Genomic DNA, 24,407 nt, shown 5'->3' with positions numbered 1-24,407 from the left:
GTCTGAATCCTTCTGCAGCCTCCCCATCCCCTCTATACTACCTGTCCCTCTACTTATCTTTGTATCGTCTGCAAACTTAGCCAGAATGCCCTCAGTTCCTTCATCTAGATCATTAATGTATAAAGTGAAAAGTTGTGGTCCCAACACTGACCCTTGTGGAACGCCGCCAGTCACTGGCTACTCACTCTCAGCTTTCTGCCAGACAGCCAATCTTCCATCCGTGCCTCTAACACCATGGGTCTTACTCAGCAACCTCGTGTGTGGCACCTTGTCAAAGGCCTTCTGGATAAGTTAGATAACATTTGTTGGCTCTCATTGGTCTAACCTGCTTGATACCACCTCAAAACATTTTAACAGATTTGTCAGGCATGACCTTTCCTTGGTGAAACCATGCTGACCTTGCCCTGTTTTACCATGCAGTTCCAAGTATTCAGAAATCTCATGCTTCAGAATGGACTCCAAAATCTTACCAAAGACCAAGGTCAGGTACTCACCTCTGCCCCCGACTCTCTTAAACGTTTGAGATATTACTCGTGTCTTCCACCGTGAAGACTGACGCAAAGTACTTATTCAGTTCCTCTGCCGATTCTTTGTTCCCCATTACTACTTCTCCAACATCATTGTCCATTGACCCAATGTCCACTTCTACCTTTCTTTTTTGCCCTATATATATCTAAAAAATTCTTGCCATCTTCTTTTATATTACTGGCTAGCTTACTCTCTTTATAAAGTTCTCCCTCCTTATTTCTTTTGTCATTGTCCATTGTTGGTCTTTTTAAGCTTCCTAATTGCTGCATTATCTGCTGTTGCTTTTGCTTTTATGCTGCTCCTGATTTCTCTTGTTAATCATGATTGCCTCATCTTCCCTTTAGTATGCTTTGCTTTCCTAGGGATGAATTTTTGCTGTGACCCTGAATTACTCCCAGTAACCCCTGCCATTGCTGTTACAGTTTCTTTCCTGCTAGGGTCCTCTCCCAGTCAAATCTGGTTACCTCCTCCCTCATGCCTCTGCAGTTGGCTTTATTCAACCGTACTACCATGATGTCTGATTCCACCTTCTCCCTCTAAAATTGCAGAGTAAATTCTATCATATTATTGTCACTGCGTCCAAAGAGTTCCTTCATCTTAAGCTCTGTTATCAAGTCTGCCTCATTGCACAATACAAAATCCAGAATTGCTTGTTCCTTAGTGGGAGTCAAAAAGTGTGGCACTGGAAAAGCACAGCATCTGAGGAACAGGAGAGTCGACATTCACGCAGAAGCCTTCATTTGATCCCTAGTGGGCTCCATCACCAGCTGCTCCAAAAAACATTCTATAAATTCCTTTACATGCGATCTACTACCAACCTGATTTTCCCAGTCCACCTACACATTGAAATCCCCCATGATCACTGTAACCTTGCCTTTTTACATGCCTTTTCTGTCTCTTTGTGTATCTTGTGCCCCAAATCCTGACCACTGTGTGGAGGCCTGTACATAACTCCCAAAATGGGCTTTTTATCTTTGTGGTTCCTCAGCCCAACTCACTCAGGTTCTACATTATCTGACCCTACTTCATTTCTTGCTATTGATTTAATTTCATTTCTTACTAGTAAGGCAACCCCATCCCCTTTGCCCACCTGCCTTTCTTTTTGACAGGATGTATATCCTTGAATATTCAGCTCCTAGTCCTGATCCCCTTGCAGTCACGTCTTCATGATGCCCACCACATCATACCTGCCAATTTCGATCTGCACCACAAGCTCGTTTATTTCATATGCTCTGTGCATTCAGATTCAACAGCTTCAGTCCTGTATTGACTATCCCTCTTCTTGTCATCATTTATACAGTGTGTTTTAAGTTTGATTCCTAACCCATTCCAACACTCTTGTCCTGTTTTGTGTGCTGGAGACATTTGATTTTTCACGCAGTTGAATCCACCCCTGCAGATGTTAACCTGTTTGTTTCCCATTGGCCATTATACTTCTTGGAGTTTTATAAGACCATAAGACATAGGAGTGGAAGTAAGGTCATTCGGCTCATCGAGTCCACTCCTCCATTCAATAATGGCTGATGGGCATTTCAACTCCACTTACCCGCATTCTCCCTGTAGCCCTTAATTCCTTATGACATCAAGAATTTATCCTTCCCTTCCCCCTCCCACACAGGAAATATTGCTTCCATGTTGACCTCATTTAGCCTGCTTCTTGCAGCGTTAGGCTCTAGAATATGCTGTTCTAAGAAACTATCCCAAAACATTCTATAAATTCACAGTCCAGGCTACCTTTGCCCATCAGATTGAAATCTGCCATGATTATCACTGTACCTTCTGACATGCTTAGAGTCATAGAGATGCTCAGCACAGAAACAGACTCTTCGGTCCAACTCATCCATGTCGACCAGATATCCCAACCCAATCTAGTCCCATCTGCCAGCACCTGGCCCATACCCCTCCAAACCCTTCCTATTCATATACCCATCCAGATGCCTTTTAAATGTTGCAATTGTACTAGCCTCCACCACTTCTTCTGGCAGCTCATTCCATACACATACCACCCTCTGTGTGAAAAAGTTGCTCCTTAGGTCTCTTTTATATCTTACCCGTCTCACCCTAAACCTGTGCCCTCTAGTTCTGGACTCCCCAACCCCAGGTAAAATAATTTGTCTATTTATCCTATCCATGTCCCTCATGATTTTATAAACCTCTGTAAGGTCACCTCTCAGCTTCCAATACTCCAGGGAAAACAGCCCCAGCCTATTCAAACTCTTCCTATAGCTCAAATCCTCCATTCCTGGCAACATCCTTGTAAATCTTCCCTGAACACTTTCAAGTTTAACAACATCTTTCCGATAGGAAGGAGACCAGAATTGCACGCAATATTCCAACAGTGGCCTAACCAATTATACTCTTTTCTATTGTGCGTTTGCCATTAGGCACCTGAACACCACTCCCACAGTGACTTCTTGCCTTTATTATTTCTCATCCCAAACGGAACCATTTTTACATTCCAGTTTCCTGACCATATTTCATCCTTTCTATTGTGCTGATGCCATTATTAATTGGTAGAGCCACCTCTCTGCCTTTGCCAAACTTCCTGTCCTTTTTAATGTTACGATTCCTTCAGTATCAGGTCTTAAGCTATGTCATTCAGCTGCCACGACTCTGTAGTGGCTACTAAATCATCCTTATGTTTTTCTTTCTACCCTATCAGTTTACCCGCTTTAATTTCAATGCTATGTGCATGCAGATTCAGAATCTTCAGTTACATCCTTTTATTATTAGTTTGATAACCTCACATTCTTAAGGTATGGTGACAGAGCTATTGTAGTTGACTCAAGTGATTAGTGCTTCTTCAAGTTTGACATTACTGAAAAAAATTGGAATTCTATTCTATTCCGATATCCAAGTCATTAATTGAATACTGCATACAAAACAACAATTGAATTTTTCTTCTCAAAAGATTTTTATTTAAAATAAGTCATTTATAATAATTAAAAAGCCAAGCCTTGGTCTTCTGGTTTCACCAAGGTTTGCTGCCAATCCCATACGAAGCTGTGATATATCTAAGATTTAAGTTTAAGGTACATTAATAAGTTTCTGAACTGTCCACCCAACTGAACTGACGTGACATTTATTGGAAGAGACTAAACTGGTTTTGGCATTGCTCCTGGTAATTAGCTTGTCTTTTCATGGAAGAAGAATGTTTCGGTAAGATCATGCAGGTAGTTCACGGAATTATACGATACAGAAGAGGCCATTTGGCCCATCAAGTCTGTACTGTTAAAACTGCACTAAAACTACATTAGTTCCACTAGTTCTGATTTGGCATACAAAATTCTCCTTTTGTGTAGGTCATTCTGCTATAGCATGAAGGTTGTGTACCTCTGCAACCTTGGGCTATAGAAAATCGCGCTGCACAAGATCGCTAATAGAAAATCGCAATACCCGTTCAGTAGAAAGTTTGCATTATCCAAACAGCATCCACAATCCATCAATTGCATAATAGCCAACTCGTGCTGATGAAACGTGCATTATAGCAGAACGGTCTGTCGTTTACCTTTTGGGATTCTCGCTATTTTGAGCCAATGTTTGATTTCCCAAGTGGATGTATTAGGACTGATTTTACAGTCAATGCAGGGAGCAACTGGTGGAAATTTACAGATCCACCCAGGCACATTTTCTATCCATGCAGTGTGGGAAACTGGATGTGAGGGTCCTGTGATTTCCTCAGGAAGTACTGCTGACTTTGACTGCCCTCTGAAAAGATTCAGCATCTTGAGTGGCCTGGGGTTTTGAATGGTTGGAGCTGCAAGTGTGAGTTGGTGCTTCAAGAGTCACAAAGGTTTCCTTGGGCAGCATGGTGGCTCAGTGGTTAGTACTGCTGCCTCACAGTGTGAGGGTCCTGGGTTTGATTCCAGCCTCGGATGACTGTGTAGAGTTTGCACATTATCCCCATGTCTGTGTGGGTTTCCTCCGGATGCTCCGGTTTCCTCCCGCAGTCCAAAGATGTGCAATTTAGGTGAATTGACCATGCGAAATTGCCCACAATTTTCAGGGATAGTAAGTTAGGTGCCTTAGTCAGGAGTAAATGTAGGATAACAGAGTAGGGGAGTGGGTCTGGATGGGTTACTCTTCGGAGGGTCAGTGTAGACTTGTTGGGTCGAAGGGCCTGTTCTCACACTGTAGGGATTTCATGATTCTCTTTCATTTCATTTGTAAATTGAGGGAGGCAATGGTTAAATAGTGTTAGCATTTGTAATCCAGAGACCCTGGTAGCGAAATGAGGATTAGGTTTAAATCTCCGTCATGGCAGATTTTGAGATTAGAAGTCTAATAATGATCATTGGTATAAAAACACATCTGGTGCATTAAAGTGGAAGGAAGGCTGCTGTCCTTACATGGTGTACAAATGGCCTAGCAAGCTGTTCAGTTGTATAAATCTGTAAAAAGTCTCATAAAGGAATGAAAACTGGCATCCACTAAGATACCAGAAATGATAGAAATGATAAATAATAAATCTGTTTACCTTACAAAGACCCATTACCAACATCTGGAGCTCGTGCCAAAATTAGAAGATCTGTCTCACAGACTAATGAAACAATAGCCTGTCAGTCATATTCTAAGAATTATACCTTACAATGCCCCTAATACCATCTATGGGTTTGGACTTTTCCAGCAGTGACAGATCCAGAAGAGATGGTGGAAAATTAATGTACAGTCAGGAGGGGGTTACCCTGCAAGTTTTGTCCACAAAAAGCTGGACAAATCCAACCAGGTCAAATATTGCCTTTTCTACATTTGATTAACTAAAGTGACAGAAGATATCATCGACAGTGCTATCAAATAGAATTTGCTTAGCAATAAACTGAGCATCAATGAGAAAGTCGAGTTCTGCCAGGACTACTCAGCTCCTGGATTAATTACAGCTTTGATTCAAACGTGGACAACGGAGCTAAATTTCAGAAGTGAGATGTCCTTGACATCAAGTCCACTTCTGATTGATTGTGGCACCAAGGAGTCTAACAAAACTAGAATCACTGGTAATTGCTTTGCTGATTGGATTCATACCTGCCACAAAGGAAGATGGTTGTGGTTGTTGGAGTTCAATCGTCTCAGCCCCATGTTGTTGGAGGTCAGTTGTCTCAGCTCCAGAACATCTTCAGGAGTTCCTCAAGGCATTGTCCTTGGCCCAGCCATCTTTCACTGCTTCATCAATGACCTTTCCTACATCATTAGAACATTGATGATTGCACAATTTCAGCCCCAATTTTGACTTTTCATTTCGACCCCTCATCAACTTTTCTAGTCACATCCTCAAAGAATTCGATAAGGTTTGTGAGGCATGGCCTGCCCCTCAAGTTTGGATTGACAAGTGGCAAGTAACAAGTGCCAGACAACGATCATTACTAACAAGAAAGAATTTAATAATCAATTGCCCCTTGGCATTCAATAGCTTTACAATCGCTGAATCTCCCACTGTCAGCATCCTGGGGAGGATTACTATTGACCAGAAATTTAACTGGCGCACCATATAAATATTGTGACTACAAAGGAAAACCAGAGGATAGACAGCTAATGAGCCACTTCAATTTTTGTGTCTGCTTGAGGTAATAGGGTGTGTGCTTTAGGGGAGCTCAAGAGCCTATAAATATATTTTAGTTTGAAATCTTTTGTTAATTTGTGATTTAGTAGTCCCTTCTGGGTTCTCTAGTAAGTTAATTCAAATATAAAAGAACAAGTTGCTTCAGCGAAAAAACACTTCAAATATGATACAAAGGGTCAAAATAGCTACAAAACTAATCACAGACCACAAAAGATAGGACTAAGCCATGGCTAGTCTAACATTCCTCATGTTCACTTTCCTGCCCTTACTCCAAATTCTAAATTCTGTCTCCTTCTGAACTTGGTACATTGCATTCCCTCAGGTGTAACCCTGAACTTGGTATCAAACCTGCAGAGAAGGGTGGTGCAGTTGTCGTCTGGTGTGCAGACCTAGACCTGGCAAAGGCTGAGTGCCACCTCTGAGAACTTCTCCCTTTCTCTCTTCTACCCCCCCCCCCCCCCCCCCACACCAAATCGATCATGAGCCAAACATATAACTTCTCTGGACTTCATCTTCTCCTGAGATCACCCCCCACCCCACCCACAGCTTTCCACCTCATGGTGCCCCAGACCCACACAGCCTGCTTCTAACTTCTTCCCAAAATTCATACACAACTGCCCTTGCATATCCATTGTTTCAGCTTGATTATGTGCCATTGAACTTATTCCTTCCTATCTTGACTACATTTTTCCCCATATGTACAGTCTCTTCCTATTTACATTGGTGATTCTTCTGATGTGGTTCCTTAATTTCTAATTTTCAGATCCAGTCTAATCCATTGATACATCCATCATCATCAGGATGGTCTGAACGCTCTCCACTTCTTCCTTGAAGTTGTCCAGCATTCTCTATTGTTTCAGATTTCCAGCATCTACAATATTTTGCTTTTATCCAAATTCTCTATGCCTCTTACAGATTTTGTAGAAAGTGATTGTTTTCTCCTAAGTTAAAAGACATTTTAAAACATAAAACTATGGCATGATCTAAAGCTATTTTACATGTGCAATAGGCTTTGAAGGGCATACAGCTGATAAGTGCCAAATCACTCTCCAAAACCTAGCTTATTTTCACAGCATCTACTTTGACTATTGTAGAATAAAATGGCACCATAATAATCTTGTAATTGAGTCATAAACTATAATAGTGGGTGTCTTACATTATCTGTTCTGTAGTAAAACCATAAAACTATAACCTTACTTTGGCCTGAGGCAATATGTCATATTTCACTTAGCATACAGAAATACAGCTATAAATAGAGGCCCAAATTGTAGTGTCTCATGTTGACCACAAAGAAATAATACAATATTAATACCTCACTTACTTGTACATTATTTATAATCAAACTTTAATCGTTGAAATAAAACTCAATCCTGTAAGTTCAATAACATAACCATTTGTAAATCAATCCTGGACATTTGTTATTTTTACTTTTAATTCAGAAGTTTCCCTTTAAGAATTTGCCTGAAGAAAACTGTTAAATACCTTTTACTTACTAGGCATTCCTCAGTCCAGAAAACTCAGAAGAACCTTACTTGGATGGTATTGGTTACAACTGTGTGGCTCCAGGGAAACGGTTCATGCCTATGGATAACTTGTCAGGAGGAGAAAAGTCAGTGGCAGCATTAGCATTGCTTTTTGCTATTCACAGGTAAATGACGATTGTATAATTTATTTGTAATTTGAAGCAACATTATCTCATCATCATTTTTAGTTAGGTCAGTGAATTTCCAAAATATTGATAGCACAGAAAGAACCGCATTCAATCCAAACTCCATGCTGATTTTTGATGCATATATTCTTGTTCATCTAACTCCTATCCATATAATGCAATCCTTCATATATCATATGATTATCTAACGTCCCTTTGAATATACCAGAGCGTTTTACTCAACACTGTCAATAATGAAAAACAGAGTCGATATGGCTTTATGGGAGGGAAATCATGTCTGACTAATTTATTAGAGTCTTTCGAGGAAGTCTCAACCCGAATGGATAGAAGGGATTTAGTAAATGTGTAGTATTTGGACTTTCAGAAGGTATACTTCACAAAAGGTTAAGTCATAAGAGTCCATGGTGTTGGAAGTATATTGGCATGGATAGAGATTGGCTAATGGACAGGAAACAATGAGTGGGGATAGGGGTACCTTTTCAGGTTGGTAAGCTGCGACCAGTGGGTTTTGTTATAGACCAGACTATACTCTCATTTCCGCCCCCCCCCCAAAATGAAGGGCTTATGCCCAAAACATCGACTCTCCTGCTCCTTGGATGCTGCCTGGCCTGCTGTACTTTTCCAAGCGCCACACTTTTCAACTCTGACTATTCAGCATCTGCAGTCCTCACTTTCTTACAGTCTATTTCAGTCCGATTATTACTGCCACTGAATACCACCATCTTCCTTCATCAAAATTGCAACAACGTCAATAATTATAGAGTCATAGAGATGTACAGCATGGAAACAGACCCTACGGTCCAGCCCGCCCATACTGACCAGATATCCCAACCCAATTATGTTCTTACATCCTGCCACAAGTATCATTTTCAAATTGAATGGCTGCAATTATAAGGTCCGTCTAAACCGTCTGAAATGTTTGTCCTTAAATTTCTCCAAAAACTTTATGGGATGATGATCAGTACATACAATTGACTTAGACACCGTACAAATGTTGAAATGGTGTCACACCAACACCAAGCTCAAGGTTTTCTTCTCAATTATGGAATATTTTTGTTGACAATCATCCAGTTTTCTGGAAAAATGCCCAAAGGTCTTTCTATTTTGTTGTCTTCTTGTAAGAATAATCCCCCACTGTCAACATCCTTGAGGTTACCATTGACCAAAAACTCAACTGGCCTCACTACATAAGCACAGTGACTACAAGAGCAGCTCAGAGACTAGGGATACTGCGACGAGTAACTCACCTCCTAACACCCCAAAATCTATCCACCTGACACCCCAAAGTCTATGCTGTAACCAGTAACACAGTCTCCTTTTGCTTTCCTTCGCTATCAAAATACCTTTTAAGCATATTGACATGATATACACTGTGAGATTTCTTTCTATCTGGAATTCTTATCAAATAACTCACCTCACTCAATTTCTTTCCAATCTGATAACACCCACCCACCCTTGTTTTGAAGTGTTCACCTACCAGTGCAAGTAACACTAACACTTTATCCTCCACTAGCAAAATTGCAAATTTTTGATTTCTTCTCGGCTTCCTGTTTCATCAAGTGCTGTGATACTTTTAAATGCTGTCTAGCCAACTCAGCTGCTCTTTAATCTTTCCATAAAATTTGGCACGTTGTCCAAATGTGTGGTTTCTGAACTCTTGACTCAGCAATTTCTCCTTAATTAATTTCAGTGGTTCTCACACCTCATGCGCAAAACACTTATTCAAATGGACTGAATTTGGTAAATTCATTTGGTGCATTCCTATGAATTTCAAAATTGTAGAAATAGAATTTCTTCATCCCAATCTCTGGATAGACTATAAGCCCTTAACATGGTCTTTATTGCCACTGTTCTAAAGCTTTCTATGATTCTGGATGGTATGCAGTGGATTTGGATTGCTTTATTCCCAAGCTATCCATAATTTCCTTCAATAATTTTAATGTAAAATTTGACCCTTGATCTGATTGTATCTCTGTGGGTAATCTGTATCTAGTAAAATAATTTGAATAACTATTTTACAATTATTTTAGCTGTGATACTGCAAATTGGAATGGCGTCTGTTCCATTTGACACTCCATTATGGTCAGCACATACTGATTTCCACTTTTTTTGGGTAGAGAGCCTGTGCACTCAATTAAGACGTCAAATGCAGGAATGCGTATTAAGGGTGCTAGTTTTATCACTGCCTGAGGTTTTCCAATTACCTGTCACGTATGACATGTCTGGCAAAATTCAACCATATCCTTATGCAGTCCAGGCCAAAAAAAATGTTTTTGGATTTTGACTTGAGCATTCCTTACTCCCAAATGATTTCGACTGCAACACCTTTCTATAATCCACCGATAATACAACTAATAGAGTTATATAGTTGTATAGCACGGAGACAGGCCCTTTGGCCCAAACTGGTCCATGCCGACCAAAATGTCTATCAGCGCAAGCCAGTTTCCCTTGGCCCATATTCTTATAAACCTTTCCTATCCATGTATTTATCCAAATCCCCTTTAAATGTTTTTAATGTACCTGCCTCAACCACTTCCACTGGCATCTCGTTCTATATGTATACCACTCTCTGTGTAAAAAAAGTTGTCCATTAGGTTTCCTTTTGTTCTTTTCCCTCTGACCTTAAACTGATGATCTCTAGACCTTGATGCCCCAGCCCTGGGAAAAAGACTGAGTGCCTTCACCCTATCCATGCCTCTCATAATACTATACACTTCTATACAATTCTCCCTCAGTTTCCTATGCTCTAAAGAAAAAAGTCCTTACTTGTCCAACCTCTCGCTGTTGAGTCCTGGCAACATCTTGTAAATTTCTTCTGCACTCTCTCTCTCCAATTTAATAATATCCTTCCTAGCCAGGTGACCAAAACTAAACACAATATTCCAAATGTGGCCTCACTGCAACTGCAACATAACTTCCTAATTTATGTACTCAGTGCCCTGACTGATGAAGGCCAGTGTGCCAAAAGCCGCTTTCACTGCCCTGTCTACCTGTGACTCTACTTTCAGAGAACCATGCACTTGAATTCCAAGATCCCTCTGTTCCCCTACACTCCTTAAGGCCCTACCATTCACCATGAAATTCCTACATTGATTTGACTTTCCAAAATGTAAGACTTCACACTTACCTATATTAAACTTCTTCTGCCATTTCTCGACCCACTTCCCCAGCTGATCAAGGTCCTGCTGCAATTACTGATAATCTTCCTGACTGTCCATGATACTGCCTATTTTAATGTCATTTACAAACTTGCTAATCATGCCTTGTACATTTTCATCCAAATCATTGATATACATAACAGACAGTAATGGGCCCAGCACTGACCCCTGAGGTACACCACTAGTTCTGGGCCTCCAGCGTGACAAGCATCCTTCCACTATTATTCTATGCTTCCTACCATCAAGCCAATTGTGTATCCAATTTGCTAGCACGCTCTGGATTCCATGCAATTTAACCTTCCAGAGCAGCCTACGATATGGAACCTTATCAAAGGCCTTACTGAAATCCATATAGACTATGTCTACCACCCTGCCCTTGTCAATATTCCTGGTCACTTCATCTTCTCACCTTAATCTTGATGAACTTCTGTCCATTTCTCATCTACCTGAATTTGTGACGGTTTCCATTTCTTCGTGAAGACGTCATTTTTAAGAAAGCAACATTCTTAGATGCTCTCAGATTCTTTTTCAGTGTATGATTTTTGAGTTCAGTTTTCCAGCTTTCTGTCATAATTCAGTTAATATCTCCAAACTAAAAATATTCACCTGTTCTTGTTTTTTCCACACCATTTGATCAAGCGTAGTCTGACAACTGAACTTCAATTTCCTTATCTTTATTCTTTGATTTTTTTTCCCTCCTACTTTAACCTAAAGCTTTGTGACCTTGATACCACACAGTCAGGAAAAATCCCAAGGTATACTTCCTGTAATACCTTTGCCTGATTTTCCAGTGGCTTATCAACCGCAGTAGTTATCACTCCCACATGTGATCCAGCTATGTCATTACCAAAGACAAATTGTATTCCTGGAACCAAGAATTTTTCTACTACTCCTACCACCACTTCTCCATTTCTCACTAGATTCTCCAACCTCATTTTATATAATGGAAAACTTCTCACCTCACCATGAATTCCACGTTTTACCACTTTTTCTGGCAACACTCCATCTGAGTTACATCTCTCTCATTACTCATCATCAAAGTTTGCCATGCTCCTATATCTCTTAAAATGTAAATTACTTTACCTGCTACTCATGGCATATACATGTAAACCGTACCCTTGCAAGTAAATTCTTTAAGGACATCTGACACTTCCCTCTCAACCAACCCCTGGTATCGTTGCACATCCTATTGCATTATTTTTTAGCTTTGACTGTGTTTTCCTTTACCATTTCAACAAAACTCGCTGGCTTATCCTGTGTTCCCACATTCGTCTTCCTTAAACCACCAAAACTATGACTTAATGTGGCCTATTTTATCACAGTGAAAACACCTGAGTTTTTTTTACTTCTCTTTCCCCCTCATGGGTTTCCTTTTTACCCGTGGTAAACTATCTTTGCTATCTTCAATCTCATTTTCCCTTACCACCGGAGGGTTTCTCTTTTCCCCAGTTTCTATCCCTCACGGACTGAAATTGATGTTGGAAGCCAGACTTCAATTTATGAGTCACTGATGCAAAATATTCTTTTAGTATCTGTCCCATCTCCTGCAGTTCCATACATTGGCAGCCTTGCTGATCTTTAAGAGGCTCTATTCTCTCCCTAGTTATACTTTTCTCCTTAATATATTTGTAGAATCCGTATGGATTCTCCTTAACCCTATTTGCCAAAGCTATCTCATGTGTGGCCTAACGTCTTAGACAGCTCCATCATAACCTTTCTTCTGTGTATTCAGTGCCTTGACTAATAAAGGCAAGTATTCCTTCTGTTTCCTTAATAACTTTATCTATCATTTCTGTTGTTTTCAATGATCACTGGATATGCTTTGAACTGCTGATCTATTAGTTGCTTAGGTATTCAACATCCTTCATTGGGAAAGAATTGTGGCATGGTCAGCCAGGTAGACCTCATAGAACATGAGTTTCCTGATCGGGGCTGTTAACCTGGTCCAATCAGGGAGTCCGGGCTTACGGGTAAGAACAGGAGTGTCAGAGGTTTACTCTGAGCACTGGCTGAGGAAGCCGGACCAGTGTCAAGCACTGTGCATGTGTAAATTAAGGGTGACTTGGTGATGGGATACCGGCCTCTGTGGAGTTACTTCGGTGGCGACAGTGGCAAAATATGCTCCTGAAGAAATTCAATTGCAACAGTCTTTGAGTTCGGGTAAACATTTCTGCATTGTGCTATTATGATGATTGGAAGATCACTGTTGTAACCCCATTGGTCAAGAAAGGATCAAGACAAAAGATGGAAAATTATAGGCCAATTAGCCTAACCTCGGTTGTTGGTAAAATTCTAGAATCCATCATCAAGGATGAGGTTTCTAAATTCTTGGAAGAGCAGAGTCGGATTAGAACAAGTCAACATGGATTTAGTAAGGGGAGGTCGTGCCTGACAAACCTGTAGGAATGCTTTGAAGAGGTGACAAGTAGGTTAGACCAGGGAAACCCAGTGGATGTGGTCTATCTAGACTTCCAAAAGGCCTTTGATAAGGTGCCACACAGGAGGCTGCTGAGCAAGGTGAGGGCCCATGGTGTTCGAGGTGAGCTACTGGTATGGATTGAGGACTGGCTGTCTGACAGAAGGCAGAGAGTTGGGATAAAAGGTTCTTTTTCGGAATGGCAGCTGGTGACAAGTGGTGTCCCGCAGGGTTCAGTGTTGGGGCCGCAGCTGTTCACGTTATATTTTAATGATCTGGATGAAGGGACTGGGGGCATTCTAGCGAAGTTCGCCGATGATACAAAGTTAGGTGGACAGGCAGGTAGTACTGAGGAAGTGGGGAGGCTGCAGAAGAATCTAGACAGTTTAGGAGAGTGGTCCAGGAAATGGCTGATGGAATTCAATGTGAGCAAATGCGAGGTCTTGCACTTTGGAAAAAAGAATACAAACATGGACTACTTTCTAAACGGTGAGAAAATTTGTAAAGCCAAAGTACAAAGGGATCTGGGAGTGCTAGTCGAGGATTCTCTAAAGGTAAATATGCAGGTTGAGTCCGTATTTAAGAAGGCGAATGCAATGTTGTCATTTATCTCAAGAGGGTTGGAATATAAAAGCACCGTTGTGCTACTGAGACTTTATAAAGCTCTGGTTAGGCCCCATTTGGAGTACTGTGTCCAGTTTTGGTCCCTACACCTCAGGAAGGACATACTGGCACTGAAGCGTGTCCAGTGGAGATTCACACGGAAGATCCCTGGAATGGTAGGTCTAACATACGAGGAACAGCTGAGGATCCTGGGATTGTATTCATTGAAGTTTAGAAGATTAAGGGGAGATCTTATAGAAACTTACAAGATAATGCATGGCTTGGAAAGGGTGGAAGCTAGGAAATTGTTTCCGTTAGGGAGGAGTCTAGGACCCGTGGACACAGCCTTAGAATTAGAGGGGGCAAATTCAGAACAGAAATGCGGAGACATTTCAGCCAGAGAGTGGTGGGCATTGCCGCAGAGTGCGGTGGAGGCCAGGACGCTAAATGTCTTCAAGGCAGAGATTGATAAATTCTTGATGTCACAAGAAATTAAGGGCTACGGGGAGAATGCGGGTAAGTGGAGTTGAAATGTCCATCAGCCATGATTGAATGGCGGAGTGGACTCGATGGGCCGAATGGCCTTACTTCCACTCCTATGTCTTATGGTCTTATTATTTGGGAAGCTTGACTTCTTCGATCTTGCTGTCAAAGACTGGGCCCAGCATATGGAAAAAAATGTGTTATTCTTTCTGGACAAATGGCATTGGGCAAATGAAAAGCAACAAGTAATTCTCTGGTCAGCTTGTGGGCCTGTAGCTTTTTCAGTTATTAGAGGCTTAACTTTCATTGAGGCACCCGATACTACAACCTTTCAAAAGTTGACAGATTTTTTTAAGAACATTATGATCCCAAGCCTCCCCTTATTCTGAGACACTATCAGTTTTACTTGCCAATTCAAGAACAACAAGTATCCATACTGGGATTTTTGATTAGATTAGGACGACTGGCGGAGGCATGTGCCTTGGTTCAACTCTTAATGAGATGCTGAGAGACTGTTTGGTATGTAGGATTAACGATGTAACTATGCTAAAGTGCCTAATAGCTGAATCCCAGCTGGACTTCAATCAGGCAGTACAATTGGCTTTATCACTGAAAAATGCAGCAAATGGAGCATACAAGTTGCAGGATATTCCGATGGAAGTGGGCACCATCACCAGTCTGACTCAGCTTGGGATCAACACTTGAGATCAACAATTGCACAGCCTCACTCAGGTCAGTTCACAACAAAACCACAAAACAAAGTCAAGCCTTGGTCAAAAGGTTAAAATTTTCTTCAGTATTTGGGCTAGCAAGCCATTGTAGTTGCTACCGGTATGTGGACCATGACTGCAAAACGCTCCTATTAGATCTAAATTGAGTAAGAGAACTCATAGGCCAATATCCAGGAGAGTGCACATGCTGGAAAGTCCATCTACATCTGACAACCACCTGATGAAAGAGCAGTGCTCTGAAAGCTAGTGCTTCCAAATAAACCTAGTGTTGTGTGATTTTTAACTACATCAGGTTTGGAATTGTGAAATTGCCTCTCAATATCTAAATAAACCAATCAAAATAAGCGTCTGGTTAAATGATCACCCAGTTCTAATGGAGGTCAATACTGGAGCGACCATTTCAGTGATCTAACCCTTATGTTTGTTCAAGACCTCAGCTAGACTGGACCAATATTGGGGAATCTTTGGAAATTAAGGATACAACTTCAGTTCCACTCTCTTAAGAGTAGTCCACTGATTGTAGTAAAACGCTCAGGGGCGAAATTGACCTGGACTGGCTCAATATATTTCAATTAGAAAATGGTTGCCTGAGTCAAGTCCGAATTAAATACCAGGAAATTTTTTCAGGAAGGTCTAGGGACTACCAGAGAAGCCAAGGCCACCTTGTACATTAACCAGTATGCAATTCCACAATTCTGCAAGGCCTGCCCTGTGCATATTTGTCTTATAGGCAAAATCAGAGGCTGCAAAGCAAAAGAATCATCCAACCAGTCCAGTTCGCATACTGAGCAGCACTGGTCAAACCGATTGTGAAGCCCAACGGATTTGTTTACCTTTGTGGCAATTTTAAACAAATGGTAAACACCTTTAAATAAATGATAAATATCAAATCTGTTGCACAGAGGATTTATACAAGAACTTCAAAAGCTGATTGGGCACAGATAAAGGGATGGCTGAAAAATGGGAAGCTTTCAGAAATGAGATAACAAGAGACAGTATATTCCTGTTGGGGTGAAAGGAAAGGCTGGTAGATATGGGGAATGCTGGATGACTAAAGAAATTGAGGGTTTGGTTAAGAAAAAGAAGGAAACATATATTCGGTATGGACTAGATAGATCAAGTGAATCCTTAGAAGAGTACAAAAATAGTTGGAGGATACTTAAGTGGGAAATCAGGAGGAACAAAAAGGGGACATGAGATAGTTTTGGCAAATAGAGTTAAGGAGAATCCAAAGGATTTTTACAAATACATCAAGGACAAAAGGATAACTAGGGAGAGAATAGGGCCCTTCAAAGATCAGCAAAGCGGCCTTTGTGTGGAGCCGCAGAAAATGAGAGAGATACTAAATGAGTATTTTTCATCAGTATTTACTGTGGAAAAGGATATGGGAGATATAGACTGTAGGGAAATAGATGGTAACATCTTGCAAAATGTCCATATTATAGAGGAGGTGGTCCTGGATGTCTTGAAACACATAAAAGAGGATAAATCCCCAGGACCTGATCAGATGTACTGGAGAACTCTGTGAAAAGCTAGGGAAGTGATTGCTGGGCCTCTTGCAGAGATATTTGTAACATCGATAGTCACAGGTGAGGTGCCGGAAGACTGGAGATTGGCTAAAGTGGTGCCACTTTTTAAGGAAGGTGGTAAGGACAAGCCAGGGAACTATAGACCAGTGAGTCTGATGTCGGTGGTGGTCATGTTGTTGGAGGGAATCCTGATGGACAGGATATACATGTATTTGGAAAGGCAAGACCAGATTGGGGATAGTCAACATGCCTTTGTGTGTGCGAAATCATGTCTCACCAACTTGATTGAGTTTTTTGAAGAAGTAACAAAGAGGATTGATGAGGGCAGAGCGGTAAATGTGATCTGTATGGACTTCAGTAAAGCGTTCAACAAGGTTCTCAATGAGAGACTGTTAGCAAGGCTAGATCTCACGGAAAACAGGGAGGACTAGCCATTTGGATACAGAACTGGCTCAAAGGTAGAGGACAGAGGGTGGTGATGGAGGATTGTTTTTCAGACTGGAGGCCTGTGACCAGTGGAGTGCCACAAGGATCGGTGCTGGGTCCTCTACTTTTTGTCATTTACATAAATGATTTGGATTTGAGCATAAGAGGTACAGTTAGTAAGTTTGCAGATGACACCAAAATTGGAAGTGTCGTAGACAGCGAAGAAGGTTGCCTGAGATTACAACAGGATCTTGACCAGGTGGGCCAATGGACTGAAAAGTGGCAGATGGAGTTTAATTCAGATAAATGTGAGATGCTGCATTTTGGGAAAGCACATCTTAGCAGCAATTATACACTTAATGATAAGGTCCTGGGGGTGTTGCTGAACAAAGAGACCCTGGAGTGCAGATTAATAGCTTCATGAAAGTGGAGTCGCAGGTAGATAGGATAGTGAAGGAGGCTTTTTTTTTGCTTTCCTTTATTGGTCAGAGTATTGAGTACAGGAGTTGGGAGGTCATGTTGCAGCTGTACAGGACATTGGTTAGGCCACCTTTGGAATATTGCATGTAATTCTGGTCTCCTTCCTTTCAGAAAAATGTTGTGAAACTTGCAAGGGTTCAGAAAAGATTTACAAGGATGTTGCCAGGGTTGGAGGATTTGAGGTATATGGAGAGGTTGAATAGGCTGGGACTGTTTTCCCTGGAGTGTTGGAAGCTGAGGGGTGACCTTATAGAGGTTTACAAAATCATGAGGGACATGGATAGGATAAATAAACAAAGTATTTTCCCTGGGGTGGGGGAGTCCAGAACTAGAGGGCATAGGTTTAAGGTGAGAGGGGAAAGATATAAAAGAGAACGAAGGGACAACTTTTTTTTATGCAGAGGGTGATATGTGTATGGAATGAGCTGCCAGAGGAAGTGGTGGAGGCTGGTACAATTGCAACATTTAAGAGGCATTTGGCTGGGTATATGAATAGGAAGGATTTGGAGGACATGGGCCTGTTGCTGGCAGGTGGGACTATTTTGGGTTGGGATATCTGGTCAGCAGGGACAAGTTGGAGCGAAGGATCTGTTTCCGTGCTGTACATCTGTATGACTTTATACAAGGATAGCTCCATATCATCTCACATCCAATGGTCTGGCAGAAACAGCCATCCAAATTTTGAAGGTAGGCTTAATGAAACAGACTACAGCTCCAACAGAGTTGCTAACGGGCAGAAGACCGTTTGATCTAATCTCCCCAAACCTGGGATGGGGGTGTGGGGATATAGAAAAAAAACCCGAAACTCAGGAATGCCAGTTCATAAGACTCTGCTAAGCAAGCGAGACAGTTTACTTCAGGGGATGAAGTTTGGTGTAAGAACCATGAGAATGGCCCTTCATTGGTAAGAGGCATGGTTGACACAAGGTCAGGTTCAGCAAAGGTCCTGAACAAACACATGGCTCGTATGAAAGCTGCAAACTAGGTGGGAGCAAAATGTGTCTGGTTTCTAGGAACTGTCAGAAAGGTTGGTGGATCCCATGGATTCTCCTTCTCCGTCAAGCATTGAGATCTTGGAGGGACACAGCAGGTGTTAGAACATAGAACATAGAAAAATACAGCGCAGTACAGGCCCTTTGGCCCTCGATGTTGTGCCATTCCAAGCCCACCTAACCTACACTAGCCCACTATCCTCCATATGCCTATCCAATGCCCATAAAGAGGGAGAGTCCATCACTGCTACTGGCAGGGCATTCCATGATCACACGACTCGCTGAGTAAAGAATCTACCCCTAACATCTGTCCTATACCTACCACCCCTTAATTTAAAGCTATGCCCCCTTGTAATAGCTAACTCCATACATGGAAAAAGGTTCTCATGGTCAACCCTATCTAAACCCCTAATCATCTTGTACACCTCTATCAAGTCACCCCTAAACCTTCTTTTCTCCAATGAAAACAGCCCCAAGTGCCTCAGCCTTTCCTCATACGATCTTCCTACCATACCAGGTAAACCTCTTCTGCACCTGTTCCAGTGCCTCCACATCCTTCCTATAGTATGGCGAACAAAACTGCACACAATAATGCAGATGTGGCCGCACCAGAGTCTTATACAACTGCAACATCACCTCAGGACTCTGGAACTCAATTCCTCTCCCAATAAAAGCCAGTACGCCATATGCCTTCTTCACTGCACTATTTACCTGGGTGGCAACTTTCAGAGATCTGTGTACTTGGACACCAAGATCCCTCTGCTCATCCACACTACCAAGTATCCGACCATTAGCCCAGTACCCCATCTTTTTGTTACTCATACCAAAGTGAATCACCTCACACTTACCCACATTGAACTCCATTTGCCACCTTTCTGCCCAGCTCTGCAGCTTATCTATATCCCGCTGTAACCTGACACATCCTTCCTCACTGTCAACAACTCCACCGACTTTCGTATCATCCGCAAACTTGCTCACCCAACCTTCTAGCCCCTCCTCCAGGTCATTTATAAAAATGACAAACAGCAATGGTCCCAAAACAGATCCTTGCGGAACACCGCTAGTAACTGCACTCCAAGATGAACCTTTACCATCAACTACTACCCTCTGTCTTCTTCCAGCCAGCCAATTCCTAATCCAAACCTCCAACTCACCCTCAATGCCATACCTCCGTATTTTTTGCAATAGCCTACCATGGGGAACCTTATCAAACGCCTTACTAAAATCCATATACACCACATCTACCGCTTTGCCCTCGTCCACCTCCTTAGTCACCTCAAAGAATTCAGTAAGATTTGTGAGGCATGATCTGCCCTTCACAAAACCATGCTGACTATCCTTGATCACATTATTCCTATCCAGATGTTCATAAATCCTATCCCTTACAATTCTCTCCAAGACTTTACCCACAATAGAAGTGAGGCTCATCGGCCTATAGTTACTAGGGTTATCCCTACTCCCCTCCTTGAACAAGGGAACCACATTTGCTATCCTCCAGTCTTCTGGCGCTATTCCTGTAGACAACGAGGACATAAAAATCAAGGCCAATGGCTCTGCAATCTCCTCCTTTGCTTCCCAGAGAATCCTAGGATAAATGCCATCAGGCCCAGGGGACTTATCTATTTTCACCCTTTCCAGAATTTCCAACACCTCTTCCCTACATACCTCAAAGCCGTCCATTCTAATTAATTGTGACTCAGTATTCACATCGGCAACAATGTCCTGTTCCTGAGTGAATACTGACGAAAAGTGTTCATTCAGTGTCTCCCCAACCTCTTCAGCCTCCACACGCAACTTCCCACTTCTGTCCTTGACTGGACATATTCCTACCCTAGTCATTCTTTTATTCCTGACATACCTATAGAAAGTCTTTGGGTTTTCCCTAATCCTACCAACTAAGGACTTTTCATGTCCCCTCCTTGCTGCTCTTCGCTCTCTCTTCAGATCCTTCCTGGCTACCTTATAACTCTCAATCGCCCCAATTGAACCTTCACGCCTCATCTTTACATAGGCCGCCCTCTTCCCTTTAACAAGGGATTCCAATTCCTTATTAAACCACGGCTCCCTCACACGACCCTTTCCTCCCTGACTGACAGGTACATACTTATCAAGGACACTCAATAGTTGCTCCTTGAACAAGCTCCACATATCAATTGCGCCCTTGCCTTGAAGCCTACTTTTCCAAGCCACACATCCTAAGTCATGCCTCACCGCATCATAATTTCCCTGCCCCCAGCTATAACTCTTGCCCTGCAGTGCACACTTATCCCTCTCTATCACTAGAGTAAAAGTCACCGAATTGTGGTCACTGTCCCCAAAGTGCTCACCTACCTCCAATTCTAACACCTGGCCTGGTTCATTACCCAGAACCAAATCCAGTATGGCCTCACCTCTTGTTGGCCTGTCTACATATTGTGTCAGGAAACCCTCCTGCACACATTGGACAAACACCAATCCATCTAACGAACTCGAGCTATTGCTTTCCCAGTCAATATCAGGAAAGTTAAAGTCCCCCATAACAACCACCCTATTACTTTCACTCTTCTCCTGAAACATCCTCGCAATCCTTTCTTCTACGTCTCTCGGACTATTAGGAGGCCTGTAGAAAACTCCTAACAGGGTGACCTCACCTTTCCTATTCCTAACCTCAGCCCAAACTATCTCACATGGCGAGTCTTCATCCATCGTCTTTTCCACTGCTGTAATACTATCTTTGACAAGCAATGCCACACCTCCCCCTCTTTTCCCCCCACCTCTGACCCTACTAAAACACTTAAACCCTGGAACCTGCAACAGCCAATCCTGTCCCTGTTCTACCCATGTTTCCGTAATAGCCACAACATCGAAATCCCAGGTACCAACCCATGCTGCAAGTTCACCTACCTTATTTCGTATACTTCTTGCATTGAAGTATACACACTTCAAGCCACTTTCCTGTTTACAGGCACCCTCCTTTGAGATTGATGCCATGTTCCTAACCTCCCTACACTCCAGGTCCAGCACCCTAAAGCTACAGTCTAGGTTCCCATGCCCCTGCAGTTAGTTTAACCCCCCCCCCCCGCCAAGAGCACTAGCAAACCTCCCCCCAAGGATACTGGTGCCAGTCAGGTTCAGGTGTAGACCATCCTGTTTATAGAGGTCCCACCTTCCCCAGAAAGAACCCCAGTTATCCAGATACCGGAATCCCTCCCTCCAGCCATGCATTTAACTGTTCTCTCTCCCTATTCCTCGACTCTCTATCATGTGGCACGGGTAACAAACCAGAGACAACAACTCGGTTTGTTCTAACTCTGAGCTTCCAACCTAGCTCCCCGAAAGCCTGCCTAACATCCTCAGCCCTCCTCCTACCTATGTCGTTGGTGTTGCAGCATCACTGCCTTTGTTTCATGAAGAAGAGAATAAATTTCTACCGATAGGCTTCAGGCACAAGAGGCCAGCTACTTTGTGCTACTTGCCACCTGTATCCATGGCAGAGTCAGAGGAATATAACCCAGTGCTAAAATACCCCAGGAAGAGCTCAAAGAAAAAGAACCAGCCTATGTCCTTGGACTCAGGAGAAGGGATCTAGTGATTGTAATGAGGTCAGCCCTATGTTGTTAAACTGGTCCAATCAGCGACAGATAAAACGGGACTGTCAAGACATCCTGATACGCGCCGCTGGATCAGTGTCAAGGACTTTGCATGTGTAAATAAAGAGTGACTTGGTTAGCGGAGATTGGGCTCTGTGGAATTATTTCAAGGACCTCCTTGCATTGTCCACAAATTTGTTGGCCCTAGCTACAATCATTTTAAGTAATGACTCCAATCTTTGTGGTACCTATGTTCACCCATGCCAAGAGGTGTAAGTTGTTTGAAATAGGATCAGTCTAGGTAGATTTTCTGTCCTCCCAATGAACATAAAAATGAACAGTTACAATCATGAATAATGCTGATGGATCACCCTGAATTTAAAAAAGAGCACACCACATTATACTTGCAAGTAAATAGGGTATTGAACTATTTGTACTGATAAGTGCAAATTCTACAATATATGCACTTTTTAAAGTTAATTTTGCTGCTGTTTCTATAATAATGCCCTTTTTAATCAAATTAGAAATTGAGGTATATTGGAAAATAACTGCAGGATTTGTCTTTTCAAAATTAAGTGAGAGGAAAAGGGCTTACATGATTAATCACAAAATTTATAGTTCAGATGCAAAATTATAGACTAATGTTGTTCGATTTACCTATCCCTGAATAAGTATTTTGGGTCAAGCTGCTGTTAAAAATGGATTGTACCTTGCCATATTGACTTCTTGGGCCAAAAGGGTCTGTTCTGTGCTGTACTTTTCTATGTTCTAAATAATGTGAAAATCAATATATGATATACATGCAGCCCATTGCTTTTATTATTTTTATGAAACAGGTATTTTACAATGATATTTCATCCTTCTATTTGCTCTCACTCCATTCTGAAGAGAAACTTTAGACACTTCATTTAATTTTGTAATTCTGATTAGTTTGCCAGTCTCCACTGTTACAAATGTAATAGGTTTTATGTTCACCGAAGAAGTTACTTTCATTTTAAAAATGTACTTTAAAATATTATTTGTCTATTCCAGCTACCGACCTGCCCCTTTCTTTGTGTTGGATGAAGTTGATGCTGCTTTGGATAACACAAATATTGGAAAAGTAAGTATTCTGTGTTGTCAGGGTGCATGCTCCATCAATTACTGTTCTCAATTTGCCAAAGAATTCCTAGGTTTCTAGTTAAACAAAATTTTATTTTGATTGGCATAGCATTGATAAGTTGCATTTGTATTAAACTTTGGTGCAATAGAGGATGTAAAAATGATTTACAAGAATGCTACTGTAAATGTGTAGTTACCTATGGTCTCTTCTATTTCTGATAAAAGAAAGCTTAGGGTGGCTTATTAAAGGTATTTTAAATTACAAAAGGTTTTGATAGAATAAGCATAAAGTGTGTTTATGTGCTTACCAGGAAGAGCAAAGCTAGAGGGTATTAATGTAAAAATAATTACCAAGAAATCAAACAGCAAATTTAGAAGAAACCTGTTTGCCCAGAATGATGAGAATGTGGAACTCACTACCAGAGGGATTGGTTGAGAAGAATTGTACACATTTATTTATGTAGAGACTCAATAAGTAAAAGAGATAAGAAAATAACAGGATGACATGAGGAAAGATGGAAGGAAGCTCATGTGGAGCATAAGTAGATTGTTTGAGTTGAATGGGCTATTACAGTTGTTTACACTTTCCCAGACCCTGAACCAACATTGGCAGTGGCAAGTCAGGTGGGAAAATGTGACAGCTCGGAAAAAGAGGTCCTCAAAGTCGAGGACAAAGCAAGTCTGATTTCTCTTCCACTGTTTTAACAGAGATGAGATTCTCACTACTGAGCAAAGAGAGACCTACATGCATGTATTAACATCTCACTATTATCATCTGTTTTTATCTGTGAGTCACTATCTTCCCAGGTAGCAAGTGAAACTAGATAGGGCAGGAAAGTCTTATTGGATATCAGGTGGCTCTGGCTTTCCATATGCTCCTCTGGGCCTCTATTGGCCAGCATTCCCTCCATCTCAGGGCATGCACCATGGCAGCAAGCGCTATACCCCTATCCACGGAAAATGACATTGGTTTCCCAATATCCTTACCACATTATCATGCCACTTTTCCAACTCCCTCTCATGCAGTTCACCGTTTCAGCATTATACTTTGGAGCTCACCCACACCCTTCATCGCAATGTTGCCAGGCCAGTTTATGCACAAGGATGGGCACCCATCCCATGCATTGGAGGAAGGTGTCTCTCTGAGCTTTTAGCTTGCTTCCTCAGC

At 41.8% G+C, this 24,407-nt stretch overlaps 1 protein-coding gene across 1 annotated transcript in view; it reads left to right on the top strand.

Annotated features, from left to right (window-relative positions):
* LOC140458148 (structural maintenance of chromosomes protein 1B-like) overlaps nt 1–24,407 on the top strand; it is a 146,280-nt gene that overhangs the window by 104,916 nt on the left and 16,957 nt on the right. Inside the window, exons 22-23 of the mRNA XM_072552306.1 lie at nt 7,579–7,730; nt 23,171–23,240. Of these exons, the coding sequence (XP_072408407.1) occupies nt 7,579–7,730; nt 23,171–23,240 (222 nt within the window). The remainder of the gene's footprint in view (nt 1–7,578; nt 7,731–23,170; nt 23,241–24,407) is intronic.

The sequence above is a fragment of the Chiloscyllium punctatum genome, chromosome 32, assembly GCF_047496795.1.
Source record: "Chiloscyllium punctatum isolate Juve2018m chromosome 32, sChiPun1.3, whole genome shotgun sequence".
Classification (NCBI taxonomy): Eukaryota; Metazoa; Chordata; class Chondrichthyes; order Orectolobiformes; family Hemiscylliidae; genus Chiloscyllium; species Chiloscyllium punctatum.
This window is presented reverse-complemented; position numbering and strand designations above follow the sequence as displayed.